This window comes from Artibeus jamaicensis, unplaced genomic scaffold (genome assembly GCF_021234435.1).
Source record: "Artibeus jamaicensis isolate MK-2021 breed Jamaican fruit bat unplaced genomic scaffold, CSHL_Jam_final contig_886, whole genome shotgun sequence".
In the NCBI taxonomy this organism is placed as follows: Eukaryota; Metazoa; Chordata; class Mammalia; order Chiroptera; family Phyllostomidae; genus Artibeus; species Artibeus jamaicensis.
In genome coordinates, this window is record NW_026522002.1 from 985,573 (window position 1) to 999,772 (window position 14,200).

At 38.4% G+C, this 14,200-nt stretch overlaps 1 protein-coding gene across 1 annotated transcript in view; it reads left to right on the forward strand.

The window, feature by feature from the left end:
• Window positions 1-12,970, forward strand: part of SHQ1 (SHQ1, H/ACA ribonucleoprotein assembly factor) — a 109,830-nt gene extending 96,860 nt beyond the window's left edge. The window contains exon 11 of the mRNA XM_037150269.2: window positions 11,889-12,970. Coding sequence (XP_037006164.2) covers window positions 11,889-12,420 — 532 coding nt within the window. The 3' untranslated portion in view covers window positions 12,421-12,970. The remainder of the gene's footprint in view (window positions 1-11,888) is intronic.
• The last annotated feature ends 1,230 nt before the right edge of the window (window positions 12,971-14,200 follow it).

A 14,200-nucleotide genomic window follows, 5' to 3' on the forward strand; every position in this document is an offset into this window, starting at 1 on the left:
CACAGCATGGCTTCTCTTCCTTTCCTTCCCAGTCACTGAATTTAATTGCATATTTCATCTTCATCTTTTGAGGTAATCTTAAGGGTTTTCTCCTTTAATCTGTTAATATAATGAATGGCATTTATACAATTCTAACTTAAGTTATACTTTGCAATCCTGTGTTAAACCTCCTGATTATGATTTAAATATGATGCTGAATTTGGTTTGGAGTGCGTGTACGTGTACCACATGCTCCAAGAAGGAGAAACATCCAGAGATGCAAGAAGGAAGAGAAGGGGGAAGGGACTGAAGGGAATGAGGCTGGCTAAGATTTTGCAGTCTTGTGCTGTCCTCCAAATTTTTATCAATGTATGCCAACCTGATAAAATGAGCGTGGGATGTTTGTGGGGGAAGGAGTGTTGCCTTTTCTATTCTCTGAAATAATTTATGTAAAATCAAATTGAATTTATCAGTAAAATTTACCAAAAAGGCCATCCTGACTTTTTTCTCTGTGGGAAGATTTTTAAACATTCATTCAATTTTTTTCAGTTGTTGTAGTACTATTCTAATTATCTACTTCTCCTTGAGTCAGTTTTGGTAGGCTGTGTTTCACTAGAAGTTTGTGTATTTTGTCTCAGATTTTCAAAACTTTCTGGCATAAAGTTGTTTCCATTTTCTCATACCTGTTTTCTACATAGCACATATCTTATTTTATGCTCCTTTTACCTGTTCGTTCTCTTTTTGTTTCTTATTTTTATTGTAATAAGTTTGTTAATGATGTCTAACTTCATTGCATTTCTATCGAAAATTTAATTCATTGAGATTAGTTTTATGCCTAGCATGTTTCTCCAATTGTTAGCTGCTGTACTCTATGTTTTTCCATTGGCTGAAACTTGTCAGTTGGGCTGTTTACGTTTTTTATACACCTACTGATGTGGCTGTTTCAATTATTCAGTTTTCAGATTTAGATTTAGATTCAATGTGTAAAAACTCACTTTGTTGGTGATCTTGTCATTTTCTTCCTGTGGACCAGTAGTATATTTTGAGGGATGTTATTAGTTTATAAGTATTACATTTCCCTTACAAATTGCAGTGTTTATTATGTAGTGACCTTCTTTTCTTTATCACTAATAATGCTTATTTGCCTTACAGTTTGTTTTGTCTGATAATTGATATAGAGATCCTAGTTCCTTTTGGTTAGTATTTGCCTGGCATATCTGCTTTCTACCCTTGGAGGAGTTAAATTTTGTGAACATTGCTTCTATAAGCTTGGTGACTGGTTTCAGATTCAAAGCAAATACAAAATCTTTTTGTGTGTGTGTATATGTGGAAAATATTTCATAAACATATGATATAAAGCTATGATGAATCAGTAATTTGGGGACTAGTTATTATTTGGATGTTTTGGGGGTTTTGGTTTTATTGTTTAGGCAGGTCGACATGTCTAGGTTCCCAGATTCAAGTGTCTGTCTTTGACTCTCCACTGGACACTGAATCAATCACCAGTCCTTTAAATCCTCCTGAATAACATTTTTTATTTAAGTTTCTGTTTTGGTTTCACTACTTTTCTTTTGATTTGGTCTTACTAGCTTTCCTGTTATCTCCTGCCAAAATGTCCTCTCGGTTTTCTTTGCCACCAGAATCTCAGTCTCCCTCATGTTTTTTCCTATAACAGTACCAGTCTGATCGTTCTGAAATGCTATGTTGATCATTGATGTCCTGCTGAAAAGTTCTTGATGATTTCTCCTTGCAAACAGGATAAAAAGCCTAATTGTCTGAACTGGGTTCAAAACCTTCTTCACCCTTCCTCATCTTTTATGTTTATCCCTGCTCCTGCTGATTGGGTACCCTTCCTCCCTCTTGCTAAACAGATATATTTACCATTTCCCAAATTTGTGATAAACCTTAACCTTTCATTGCCTCTGTGCTTCTCATTTTCTCTCCCAGAAATGTTACATTTTGCCCATAGTTTTGTCTAACAATCCAATAGAGTCATTTCTCCATTATAAAGCTTAAAACTAACACTGGCATCAGTTTTCTCAGTGATGATCATCTGTAAAGTCAGTCATAGAACTGAAACATCCAGCAAAGTCTTTATTTTGTGGCTTATTCCCTGTGCATTGTCAGCACTATCTGATTGCTTATCCTTGTCATGAAGGACTCCAGTATCTGGAAACCAGTTAATGAATGAGGGGGTCCTGTTCTAGTCCTAAGCACCTTAGATTGTTTAAAAGTTCTCCTTTAAATTGGATTCAAGTCTTCTTTTTAATCACATTAATTCTAATTTTGAGTTCACATAGATAAGTCTACTCTCTCTTCAAATATCTGTTTAACTATCTAGAGAATTGCTGTTATATTCTTTCTGAGCCTTCCAAACCAACCTGTTCTGCCTTTAAATTATTCTTATAGGTTCAAAATTTCCCATTCTTTGCATTTCTTTCTGGTCTCTTTTTAGGCAAACTGTCTTTTGTCAGTGTCTTCAATCTCCTTTCCCTCCTTTTTTGGTCAGTGCTCGTTTTATAGTATCATTCAGGTTAAATATAATGCTCCAAGTTTGGCTGGAAAGAGAGGGGCTGTTGTTTTCTGGGGCTTTTTTTTTTTTTTGGTAAACATTGCTATGTTCGTGTAGTCTAGGAGCTCATCTCCTTATCGTTGGAAACATGAACATTTTTCTTAGTCTTTGTTTGCCATTAGCCCTTGAAATCTTTGTCTCAGTCATTATGGTTTAATTAATTTCTCTTCTGTATTAGCTTTTGAAGAACGTTGTGTTTGTCCCTGATCACTTTCACCTTACTGGAATTGGTTTCCCCTATTCAGCTGTCTTAATCTTTTTGGAACTGGAATATATCACCCAAGCTATTTCCTGATCTTTTCATCTTCTTGATGCTGTTTGTAAAGCTGACTCCTGCAATCAGTCAGTAATCATTTTTGGAGTACTTTCTGTATGTCAAGCACAAGGTAAGGCATGGGAAATTGAAGAGGAATTATATAAGGCTTCTGCCCTTAAGGAATGAGAATGAAATTCTATGTTTTCACCAAACATAGTGAATAAAATGTTGAATGAGGAAATTGTATGTCAGAACTTAGTACTCCTCCACTAGATAGCCTTCCTTCAGGTTGAAATCTTTCTCACCTGTAAGTCAAATGTGAGTCCAGTGAACTTTATAATCATGCACCCCATTTTCTGTATTTGCCCATAATAAGCCACAGAAGAGTGTCATGTGTCTTCTTAAAACCCAGGCACAGTCTTTGCACAGGGCTCCCAGGCTCAGGCCAAATCCCATAGGAAAAGCCTTAGTTTTCATGATCCCATGCCAGGTCCTCGGGATCGTCATTGCATCTCTTAACGGCCTATAATTCGTGGATTTTGACTTCATGGTCTGTTGTTTCATCACTTTCCTTCTATACCTTTTTGGAAGTTAAGCAAGATACATTTGCCTCTTGTAAGTGCATGTTGGAGATTAGAAACCTTGTTCTGTTCCCTCTCCAGTTATTTTTTTCTGTGATCAGCAAAAATGCCTGTTCTCCTAGTATCAATCTATGTCAGCTTTTGCCTTTCATAATAATACCTATAATCTTATGGTATTTTGGGGGCATTTTTCTCTTTTCCTCATCATCTTCAGCTTAACAAACTGGCAGCCCTTGGTCAAACTGACAGAGAAGCAGACTTCTTGGAATTTCTAAGATAATAGTGTGGCCCAAGCCAGTACCTGATCATTGTGCCATCTTGAGCCATTGTTCACAGAGTCAGATCCTACTTACATTTTGAGAAAGTTGAAGTCAGAAAGTTGTCCCTTGCCATTAGAAATGTAGAGAGACCATAGAGTGTCATGGTTAAGAGTCTGGGAGCTGACAAATCATTTACTAAACTCACTGCTTTAGCTGTTTGCAAAATGGACGAATCAGGAAGGTGAGATGAGCTAACACATACAATGTGTTGAGAGCATGTCAGCACAGAGTAACTAGTCAATAAATGGTTTGCAGACAGCAAAGCTCCAGTGATATAATGCTTGTTTAACAATAACATTATCTGAATTAGGCACTCAGACCATAACAATAATAGCTTGCTGTGTATCAGGCATCATGCTAAAGTACTTTACATTAATCATCTATCTCTCTTAAGCTCACTGGCTCCATATGAATTTGGGTTATGTCCTTGTTTTATTAAAGCCTTAGGTTACAAATATGGAAACTCAGAGATAAGTAACCCAGACCTGTTTCTCTTTAGAGCCTGATTTCTTAACTTCCTTGCTGTGGTCAGTCAGTCCCCTGCAATTTTCCACATCATGTTATATATACCACAGAACCCCCTACCACTACCACCATTAACACTGCATGCTCTGTTAATGAAGTTCCAGCATAGTTTCTATTATTGAACATTTAGTCTAGGTGGTGAGATAAGATATGCAGATGGCAGAATTAGAATCAGTGGTTCACTATGGAGTGAACCCCTGCCTCAAGCCAGTGATAATTCAGAGAAGGGGGTGGAGTGGTCTGTAAGGCTTAGTGCAGTTACTATTTTGACCTTGAGGCTAAAGATGGATAGAATAGGACCAGTCACGAAAAGAAAGGACAGGAGATATGGGAGGCAGGGAACAGCTTGGGGTGGGAGCAGTAAGAAACTGGTCACACTGGTGAAGCAGGTTTGTGTTGGAGCATAAAGACCATGTTAGAGAATTGGGGAGCTGGAACTATGGCTACAGAATGTACAAGTTGTAAACTAGTGGCCCTTGGATCACATTTGGCTCTCACAAGTTTTTAAAAACTTTGAATTGGTTGTCAGCACTTAAATATGGAATATTTTATGTAAAAATCTGGATTTACAGCTGCCTTTGAAGTATGGAAAGTTCTGGCAGTTTCTGGGCCCACAACCCTGTATGGTAACAGTTGACCAGCTGTCTCCATTATGCAGGACAAGCGCCTCCTTCCACCCTGTCACAGATACCTCCTTCACCATCCCTCCATTAGATTCAGTCTGCATGGCTTGTAAGGACAGCAAGGTTTGTGACCTCAGCCTAACAGGTAAGAATATCTTGGACTTTCTTCCTACCAGACTGCTCCATAGGAGCAGGAGCTGTGCTTTGTTTGTGCACTGTTTCGCACTAGCAAAATGCCCAGCAAATATTGGGCCCTTGATAAATGTGGCACCTGGCAGCACCATGAATGCCTTTTAGTGGAATCAATTTCAGAAGCTACAGTGGCCTCTAAATGCTTAGGAGAAACAGACTTATGAGGCATACTGCTTTTAGTGCAAAATATGGATGACCATTAAGCAGCAAATAGATGCTGATAAAATGGAGAACAGTCTTTCTGTGTCAAGGAAAACACTGCTGGTCATACACTGTTCTGTTTCCAGGTCCACTACTGGACATGGATAGGTACCCTGCTGTTTTGTTCTTTAGACACACACTAGACAATAGGAATAGAAAATGCACAGGTAAAAGTTGTGACACATATTATTTGCTTCACTCAGGAGGGCAACAGTGTGGTGAAGATCACAGCCAGAACTTGGGACTCTGGTTTAGCAAAACCCTGTGAAACCTAGTTGCTCTTAACTAGGAATAACTAGGAATATATGATCTTCCTGGCTGCCAATGGCAGCTCTCAGCCATGGTGTAGCCTTTGTTCTTGTTTTGTGTATTTATTTTCTTTATTCTGCACTAGGTATTGTCTCAAGCTCCTTCTGAATATACCTTGCCATCTAGAACACTAGGAAAAAAGAAAGTCAAACTGCCTCTCCCTTGGGGCTCTGGCTCTGGAAAATCAAAGCCAAGCAGAGGCAGCTCTTCTCTGCCTGCAGCAGGGTCAGCAATTTGTGTGATATTCTCCTTGTCAGCTTATCTCTGCTGATTTCTTGTGTTTTGAGCAAGGGAATCCCTGCTGTAGCCTTTTTAAGTAGACAGGAACTGCATTGTGATAGAAGTTGAGCTTTGCTCCTGCCACATCCGCCCCTGCCTTTCTTTTCTGTCTTTCTATTTTCTTTCTTTTTCAAATATTTTTATAAAGGGCTCATAGTGGGACTGGGTTTATCTTTGTCGAGTGTGGTGGCTCTGAGAAAAAAAACCACCCAGACACTTCGACAAGGATTGGAAGTTGAAAAGCACTTGTATCTCTCCTCCCATAAAGCAAGCATTCTGATAACATCATTTGAATCCAACTATCAATAGGCTTTTGCATTTAATTTTTATAGGAACATGCAAATGCTGTTCAGCCAATGGGATTGGTTCTAATAGCTAACTGGAGCCTTATTTTTAGTAATTAGTAATTTTTTTTGTAGGTAGTAATTTTGGTCTGATTGGGGCATTTGGCAAATTAGATAGTTTTTGCTTATATGTCTTGATGATAAAGTGAATATAGGGTTTTAAAGAGATGTTCAACAAATGACATGAATCTTAATTTTTGAGAGTCAACGGTTACTATAAAATATGGAATATAGTTCCCATCCTGGCAAAATTAAACTAGGGAGCTTAATTTGCATAAATGTTTTGTGAAGGATTGAATTGCACAACATAGGGGAGATTTGTCAGTGGTTCTACCGGCAAGTGTCATTCTCTATTATCTTGTTTCATATAGTTAATTAACTCTTGGATACTCAGATGATTCACTGTTTCAGGGTGAGCCAGAACACAGTGGGTCTGCAAGTCTGAAACTCTGGCCTTATCTGAGGTTAACCCTCTGGCAGTAGGCAATTGTGGGTAAAATGTGGACAGTCATACATACCTGCTTAGCCGATGTGGCTAAGGAAAGGATTAGATGGGTTCACGCATATGATAGCAATTTGAAAACTCCAGCCTGATGCCAGTGTGGAGTATTAGTACTCAAGGTTGTGGCTAGTCCTGTGGTCTTAGCTATGTCTAAAGCCTCATCTTGGGCACAAAAAATTAGTGCTTTAGGTTAGGTCTGTATGGTCTAATTTTATACTCATAGCCACATAGGACTATTTTTAATTTAAGTTAATAAAAATTAAATAAGATGTAAGATTCAGTTTTTTTTAAATCATGCTGGTGTTGGTCAAGTACCCAGTAGCCCCATGTGGCTAGTGGCTACCATACTGGCCAGCACAGATATAGAATATTTCCATCATTGTGCAAAGTTCTACTGGATGACCTTGGATTCAAATACCTCTCAGTTTTCTTCCAGTCTGAGATTGTATAGGCTTGAACAAAGTGGCTTGTTCTGTCCTAAAAGGATTAATTTGGCTTTTAAAAAAAATGTATATTTTATTGATTATGCCATTACAGTTCTATTTCCCCCTTCATTCCCCTCCACCCTGCACACCCCTACCCCACCATCCCCCCCTTTAGTTTATGACCACGTGTCTCAAGTTCTTTAGATTCTATATTTCCTCTACTATTCTTACTCTCTCCCCTATCTATTTTCTATCTACGGTCTATGCTACTTATTTTCTGTACCTTCTCCTCCTCCCACTCCCCTGTTGCTAACCCTTCATGTGATCTTCATTTCTGTGGTTCACTCCTGATCTAGCTGTCCTCTTAATTTGTTTGCTTTTGTTTTAGGTGTGGTTGTTAATAACTGTGAGTTTGCTGTCCTTTCACTGTTCATATTTTTTATCTTCTTTTTCTTAGATAAGTCCCTTTAACATTTCATATAATAAGGGCTGGGTGATGATGAACTCCTTGAATTTGATCTTATCTGAGAAGCACTTTATCTGTCCTTCCATTCTAAATGAAAGTTTTGCTGGATAGAGCAATCTTGGTTGTAGGTCTTTGGATTTCATGACTTGGAATACCTCTTTCCAGCCCCTTCTTGCCTGTAAGGTCTCTTTTGAGAAATCTGCTGACAGTCTGATGGGTACTCCTTTGTAGGTGACTGTCCCCTTATCTCTTGCTGCTTCTAGGATTCTCTCCTTCATTTTAATCTTGGGTAATGTAATTATGATGTGCCTTGGTGTGTTCCTCCTTGGGTCCAACTTCTTTGGGACTCTCTGAGTTTCCTGGATTTCCTGGAAGTCTATTTCCTTTGCCAGATTGGGGAAATTCTCCTTAATTATTTGTTCAAATAAGTTTTCCACTGGTGGCTATTCTTGTCCCCCTTCTGGTACCCCTATAATTCAGATGTTGGAGCATTTAAAGATGTCCTGGAGGTTCCTAAGACTCTCCTCATTTTTTGAATTCTTGTTTCTTCATATTTTCCTGTTTGGTCATTTTTTCCTTCCTTCTGTTTCACTCCCTTGATTTGAGTCCCAGTTTTCTTTTTATCACTATTGGTTTCCTGCGCATTTCCCTTCATTTCAATTAGTTTAGCCTTCATGTATTCCTCTAATTTGTGACTAAAATCAACCAGTTCTGTGAGCATCCTGATCACCAGTGTTCTGAATTGTGCATCTGAAAGTTTTGCTATTTCCTCGTCGCTTAGAGTTATGGGCTCTGGTGCTTTGGGATCTTCTTGAGCCATTTTCGGTCTGTTCGCGCTGGTCCGGCTGAAGCATTCATTGTTATCAGACTTCTCTAAAAGTTCAATTTTCTGTGTTCTGGCTGTGTTTTCTGTTGCTAATATTTTGTTGTCTTTAAACTTGGTTTTGTGAGAAAGCATGGCGTCTCCACCTATGCCTCCATCTTGGCAGAAGTCCTCTCAGTTACTACTAGATTTGTAGTAGATATATAGTAGACCTGCTATTGCAGGGAGCAGTGAAAAGTTGATTGATAGTTTGAGACAAAACTCTACAGCAAGAAACAGGATGTACGCTTTCTGTTTAGACCCAGTTTTCTTTTTTCTATATTTCAGGGTTTCTTGTGCACTTTGTTTTGGCTGTTTCATAAGGCATAGATTCTTTTTTTTTCCCTGAACTCTGTACCAAATATTAAATAATTAAGGAAATTTTATATAAGCTCAGCCATGGAAAAGGCAAACACTTTTTCAACATAGCTGTATTTACTGGAACTCGTCAGAAAGCAGTCTTTAATTAAAATTTTCTTTCTAAATAGAATATTATTTAACATATGAGAACAAAATGAAAGGTTTTCTTAAGTTACATGGTAGGGTTACATTTCTAAAAAAATTTTAACAAAAATCTGTTTTGAGTATTATTTTATTAACATATGACAGTATAATTTCGTTGTCATATCTCCTTTAAATGCTAAACTTCTTTATTCTGTATTGAAAGACAGGTACATATATATGCTGTAGGTACAACTAGCAACTCAGCATATGTATTTGTTGCGGTATATCAGAATGTATCTGGTTTTTGTAAGCATTGTGATTAACTAGTAATGTCCTTTGACAAGGCTTTTTGACAGGAACTAGCCTGGTCTAGCCTGGCCTGAATGTGACAGCGAGAAGCCACCAACTGCATAAGGTGAGGTGCTGTCTGAGATGGAAAGGCCGTTACAGAGGCTGACTCGGGAATTTACAAGGTGTGGCAGACTTAGAACCAACTCTAATTGTACAGCAATGCAAAGAACAAAAAGCTACTTTTTCATGGCTTAGCTTTTTTCTCCAAAGGAATTTTTTTTCAACAAACAGTGATTTCTAAGTTATCTGTGGATTATAATTTAATAGAAACAAACCCAGCTTTCATTCCTCAGACTGTTAGGTCACACTGTACACCAATGATATTTTGAAAATTTTAATCACTTTTTATCCTGACATTCTTTAGGGAGAGGGTTCAGAATGTTTTTTCTATAAACTTCATGTTTCTATCAGAACCTTAATAATAATTTAGAAACTAGCCAGCTTGAGGTACTAAGAGTATAATAATAAGAAATAGAGATGAATCAGCATGGTGAAAAATAAAAAAATGAACATAAAAATCACTTTTTACGTATCTTATAGAAATGGGTCCCTTTAAACATAATATAGTGCTAAAAGGAAGAAACAGACTTTTTTTGAAGGATGAAAAAATTCAGTCATCTGATAATAGGAAGGAGCTCCTGTGTGGGTCACATGGCTCATCTTCACCCCTGTCCTGCCTGTTACACGAGTTGACATGTTTTAGTACCATGTGTGGGATGTGCTTTGTAAAAGGAGCCAGGATTATAGGTGAAGAACTTTGAAATTCCAAATTTATAGTTATAAATGACAGATATATCATTTTCGTAATAGACAATAACAAAAATCAAAATAGTTTTAACTTGAGTCGACTTATCTATTCACTAATATCCACCAAAATCAGTTTTTTCTCTTATTCTGAACCTCTGTAGTTAAAGGTTAGATGTATATTCTCTTTTTTTAAAGATTTTACTTATTTATTTTTAGAGAGATGAGAAGGGAAGGAGAAAGAGAGGGGAAGAAACATCAATGTGTGGTTGCCTCTCACTCGTTCCCCCAATGGGGACCTGGCCTGCAACCCAGGCATGTGCTCTAATTGGGAATCAAACCAGAGATCCTTTGGTTTGCAGCCCACGCTCAACCCACTGAGCTACACTAGCCAGACAAGATGTATATTCTTCAAGGAGTGGTAGACTTAGCACCAACTCTAAGATTGCTAGGTAAGCTAAAGATACCAGTCATAACTTCTTTGGAGAATTCTGGGCCTGTGCAAGTCAGAACTTGCTTATTTGGAAGATGTTGAATAGAGCTCCAAGTGGGAAAGTGAAAAATGTGGTCCCAGCGAGTGAACGATTTCAGAGCCTGGATATTCATAGGAGCCAAATGGTGTAGCAGACGAGCACTGAGTCTTGGGCTTCCAGTCCTGAGTGCCCGATCTTAGCAGACGAAGTCCAGTAGGGATCTCAACCCTACAAGCTTCTGTTTCATCATCTGTAATGTGGGAATAAAACTAATTTGTGAGGGTGTCCATAGGAGCAAGTACACTGACTGTGAAACATCATCCTTTGTGTATTGTTGAAAGCATTTGTCATGACTATTTAAAATGTGAGATGCATGATCTCACATTTACTGATGTAAAAGCTTTTATTTAAAAATTTTATTTCTAATATAATACTTTCATAAGGGGCATTATCATTCCCCCTAAGTTCATTGCTCTTTATCTCTTAAAGCTGTGTCACTTATGCAGACAGGTTGTGTTCTTTCTCACTGAAGGAGATCGGTGATCTCACAGAGATTTCTCACTGATCTTCCTCAGTGAGAAAGGTTGCAGTGAACTGGTTATCAGACTGGCAGAGCCTTGGGAGAGAGTGTAAACTGGTCCACTAGCTCTGACTGAATCTTTCACCTCTGGTGGTTAAACTTTTACTATATACATATAGTGGACATCATCTACAACTCTCTTGAACATGGATGTAAATTTTATTGCAACCGTCTTATTCCATCACTGTGTTTCAAACTGACCTGCCATCATGAAGAGTTTATAGCCTTTTGGTGAATTATTTCCTGACCCCTGCAGGTCTCACCTAGTCTCCTCTTTCCCCTAGCCAACCTTTCCTTTGCTAAGCTCTAGAATTTCAGCACTGAAACTCTAAGTTTCCCTGGTGTAAGAGAAAACTGTTCATTAGTGATGGCTGTTGCCCTTAGCTCATTCACTCACTTTACTTCCCACCTGCCCTTGGATACAGGCGGCTGCAGGTCTCTGGGTTGTGATTGCACTTATGGGAGGCAGCAAGAGATGGGGGGAGCATGCCTGCACAGACTCATTATAACCCTAAATACTTTGAGACAAAGGGTCTCAAATATATGTTGACACTTAGATAAAAATTCCCACCTTTGTTCAGTTGTTCCCATTGTAGGACCCATTCTCCCCAGCTCTGTTGAAATGAAGCCTTATTCTCTCAGTATGGGATGGACTACTACACTTTTACAAATGAATTCATTTAACGAACTCATTATCCAGTTTGTCTCAAAGCCACTAAAGTTTTGTTTGGGGATTTATCCTGATTTGTCATGTAAAGTATGGATCCAGATTTATTTTCTCATTGCTTTAAACAGTGTACCCTGTGGTCATAGACCAATTAATGAATAGTCTTAATATTTCTTCTTAAAATGGTTTCAAGGTCCAAGAAGTTGGCAGCTCTTGCAAAAACCTTGAGAGAAGTATCCCTGACAAAGGCCCAGCTGGGATTAGAAGTTGAAGAGCTGGAAGAGGCAGCACTTCTTGTCCAGGAGGAAGAAGCTGCAGTGGAAGCAGCCCATTCTGTTTCTGGGCCCCAGACATCTTCTTGCAGTTCTGAGGCAAGTGATGTAGAGGACTCAGACAGTACCACATCATCTGAGACTGAAGACTCAGATTCAGAACAAGAGGAGCTCAAAAATAGTGAGTCTGAAACAGTAAATTCTTTGCAAGGTCCCTTTCTTGAAGAAAACAGTGCCCTGCTTATTGATGATGGTGGGGTGTGCAGAAACTCGGCCATCCTGAAGTCTGATGTTCGGCAGGGAAAGCTTCTGGCCTCACCACAGGCTCTTGGAGGATTTGAGCCTCTGATAGAGGAGCTTGGAAAACAACTGAAGACTACGGTTCAGATTTCCAGACCAAAAGGCTCTGTTGCTAGGAACCTCTGCTGTGTACAGGATAAAGACGACCAGTAAACTCCAAATGATTGACTTTGAAGGGTTTATTCCTTGTTGAGAGTTATGTCAGATTTGGTTTTATTTACTAAGAATTCTTCATTTTTACTTTGTATTTTTTCTTAGTGTTTACATTATTTTTCAATGAACTAAAATGTTGATACCTTTTAGTTTTCTTGCTGAAACTCCAAAAGCATTTTACCAAAGTATAATATTTGAAGATGAAAACAATAGTTCTGTCAGAACCTCTAGAATCTAGAGCCCATTAATATTTTTAATAGTGTTACCAAGGTATACTTGACATACAATGAACTGCACATACTTAAAGTGTGCAATATGGTAAGTGTTGATGTAGATATATATATGCCAAATGAAATCATCACTGTAATCAAGATACTATACTTACCTATCATCTCCAAGTGTCCTCATGTCCCTTTGTTACCCCTCTCCCATTGCCAACCCCACATGCCACCCACCACCACTCCCAGGAAAGCATTGATCTGTCCTCTGTCACTATATATTAGTTTGCATTTTCTGTTGAATTTTGTAATAAATACTGCTTTTTATCAGGCTTATTTCTCTCAGTAAAACTATTTTGAGATTCACTGATGTAGCAAGTATCAGGAAGGTTTTGTTTTGTTTAGATTTTATTATTTTATCCTTAGAGGGGAAAGAAAAGAGAGAGGGAGAGAAATATCAATGTATGGTTGCCTCTCACGTGTCCTCCCCATGAACTGGCCTGCAACCCAGGCACATGCCCTGACTGGGAATTGAACTGTGATCCTTTGGTTCACAGGCCCGCGCTCAATCCACTGAGCTACGCCAGCCAGGGCTCAGGAGGGTTTTTAAAAAATTTTTTTTCATACCTGAGTAGTATTTCAGTGAATAGATTTATACATTCATATACTGATGGATGTGTGGGTTGTTCCCAACTTTTGGCTGTTACCAATGAAACTGTTATGAATATTTCTGTGCAAGTTTTTATGTGGACATATGCTTGTATTTCTCTTAGGTAAATATCTAGGAGTAGAATGACTGAGCTATTGTGGTAGGTATATGTTTAATGGTTTAAAAACTGCCAAGCTGCTTTCCAAAATACCATTTTACTTTCCCACCAGCCATCTATGAGAGTTCTAGGTCTTTTACATTCTTGTTATCACTTCATATGGTCAGTTTCCTTAAATTTTACTATTTTAATAGGTGTGAAGATGTATCACACTCTAATTTTAATTTGTATGTTTTAAAACTTATATTGTTGACCATCTTTTCATATGCATATTTTAAAATATATTTTATTGATTATGCTATTAGTTGTCCCATTTCCCCCTTTACTCCTTTCCACCCTGCACACCCTCTCTCACCCACATTCCCTTCCTTTAGTTAATATCCATGTGTCATAAGTTCTTCAGCTTCTACATTTCCCATACTATTCTTACCCCACCCCCTATTTTCTACCTACCATCTATGCCACTTATTCCCTGTACCTTTGCCACTGCTCTCCCCATCCCACCCCCCTGCTGATAACTCTCCATGTGATCTCCATTTTTGTCGTTCTGTTCCTGTTCTAGTTGTTTCCTTAGTTTGTTTTTGTTTTAGGTGTGGTTGTTAATAACTGTCAGTTTGCTGTCATTTTACTGTTCATATTTTTTATCTTCTCTTTCTTAGATAAGTCCCTTTAACATTTCATATAATAAGGGCTTGGTGGTGATGAACTCCTTGAGCTTGACCTTATCTGAGAAGTACTTTATCTGCCCTTCCATTCTAAATGAAAGCTTTGCTGGATAGAGCAATCTTGGAAAGT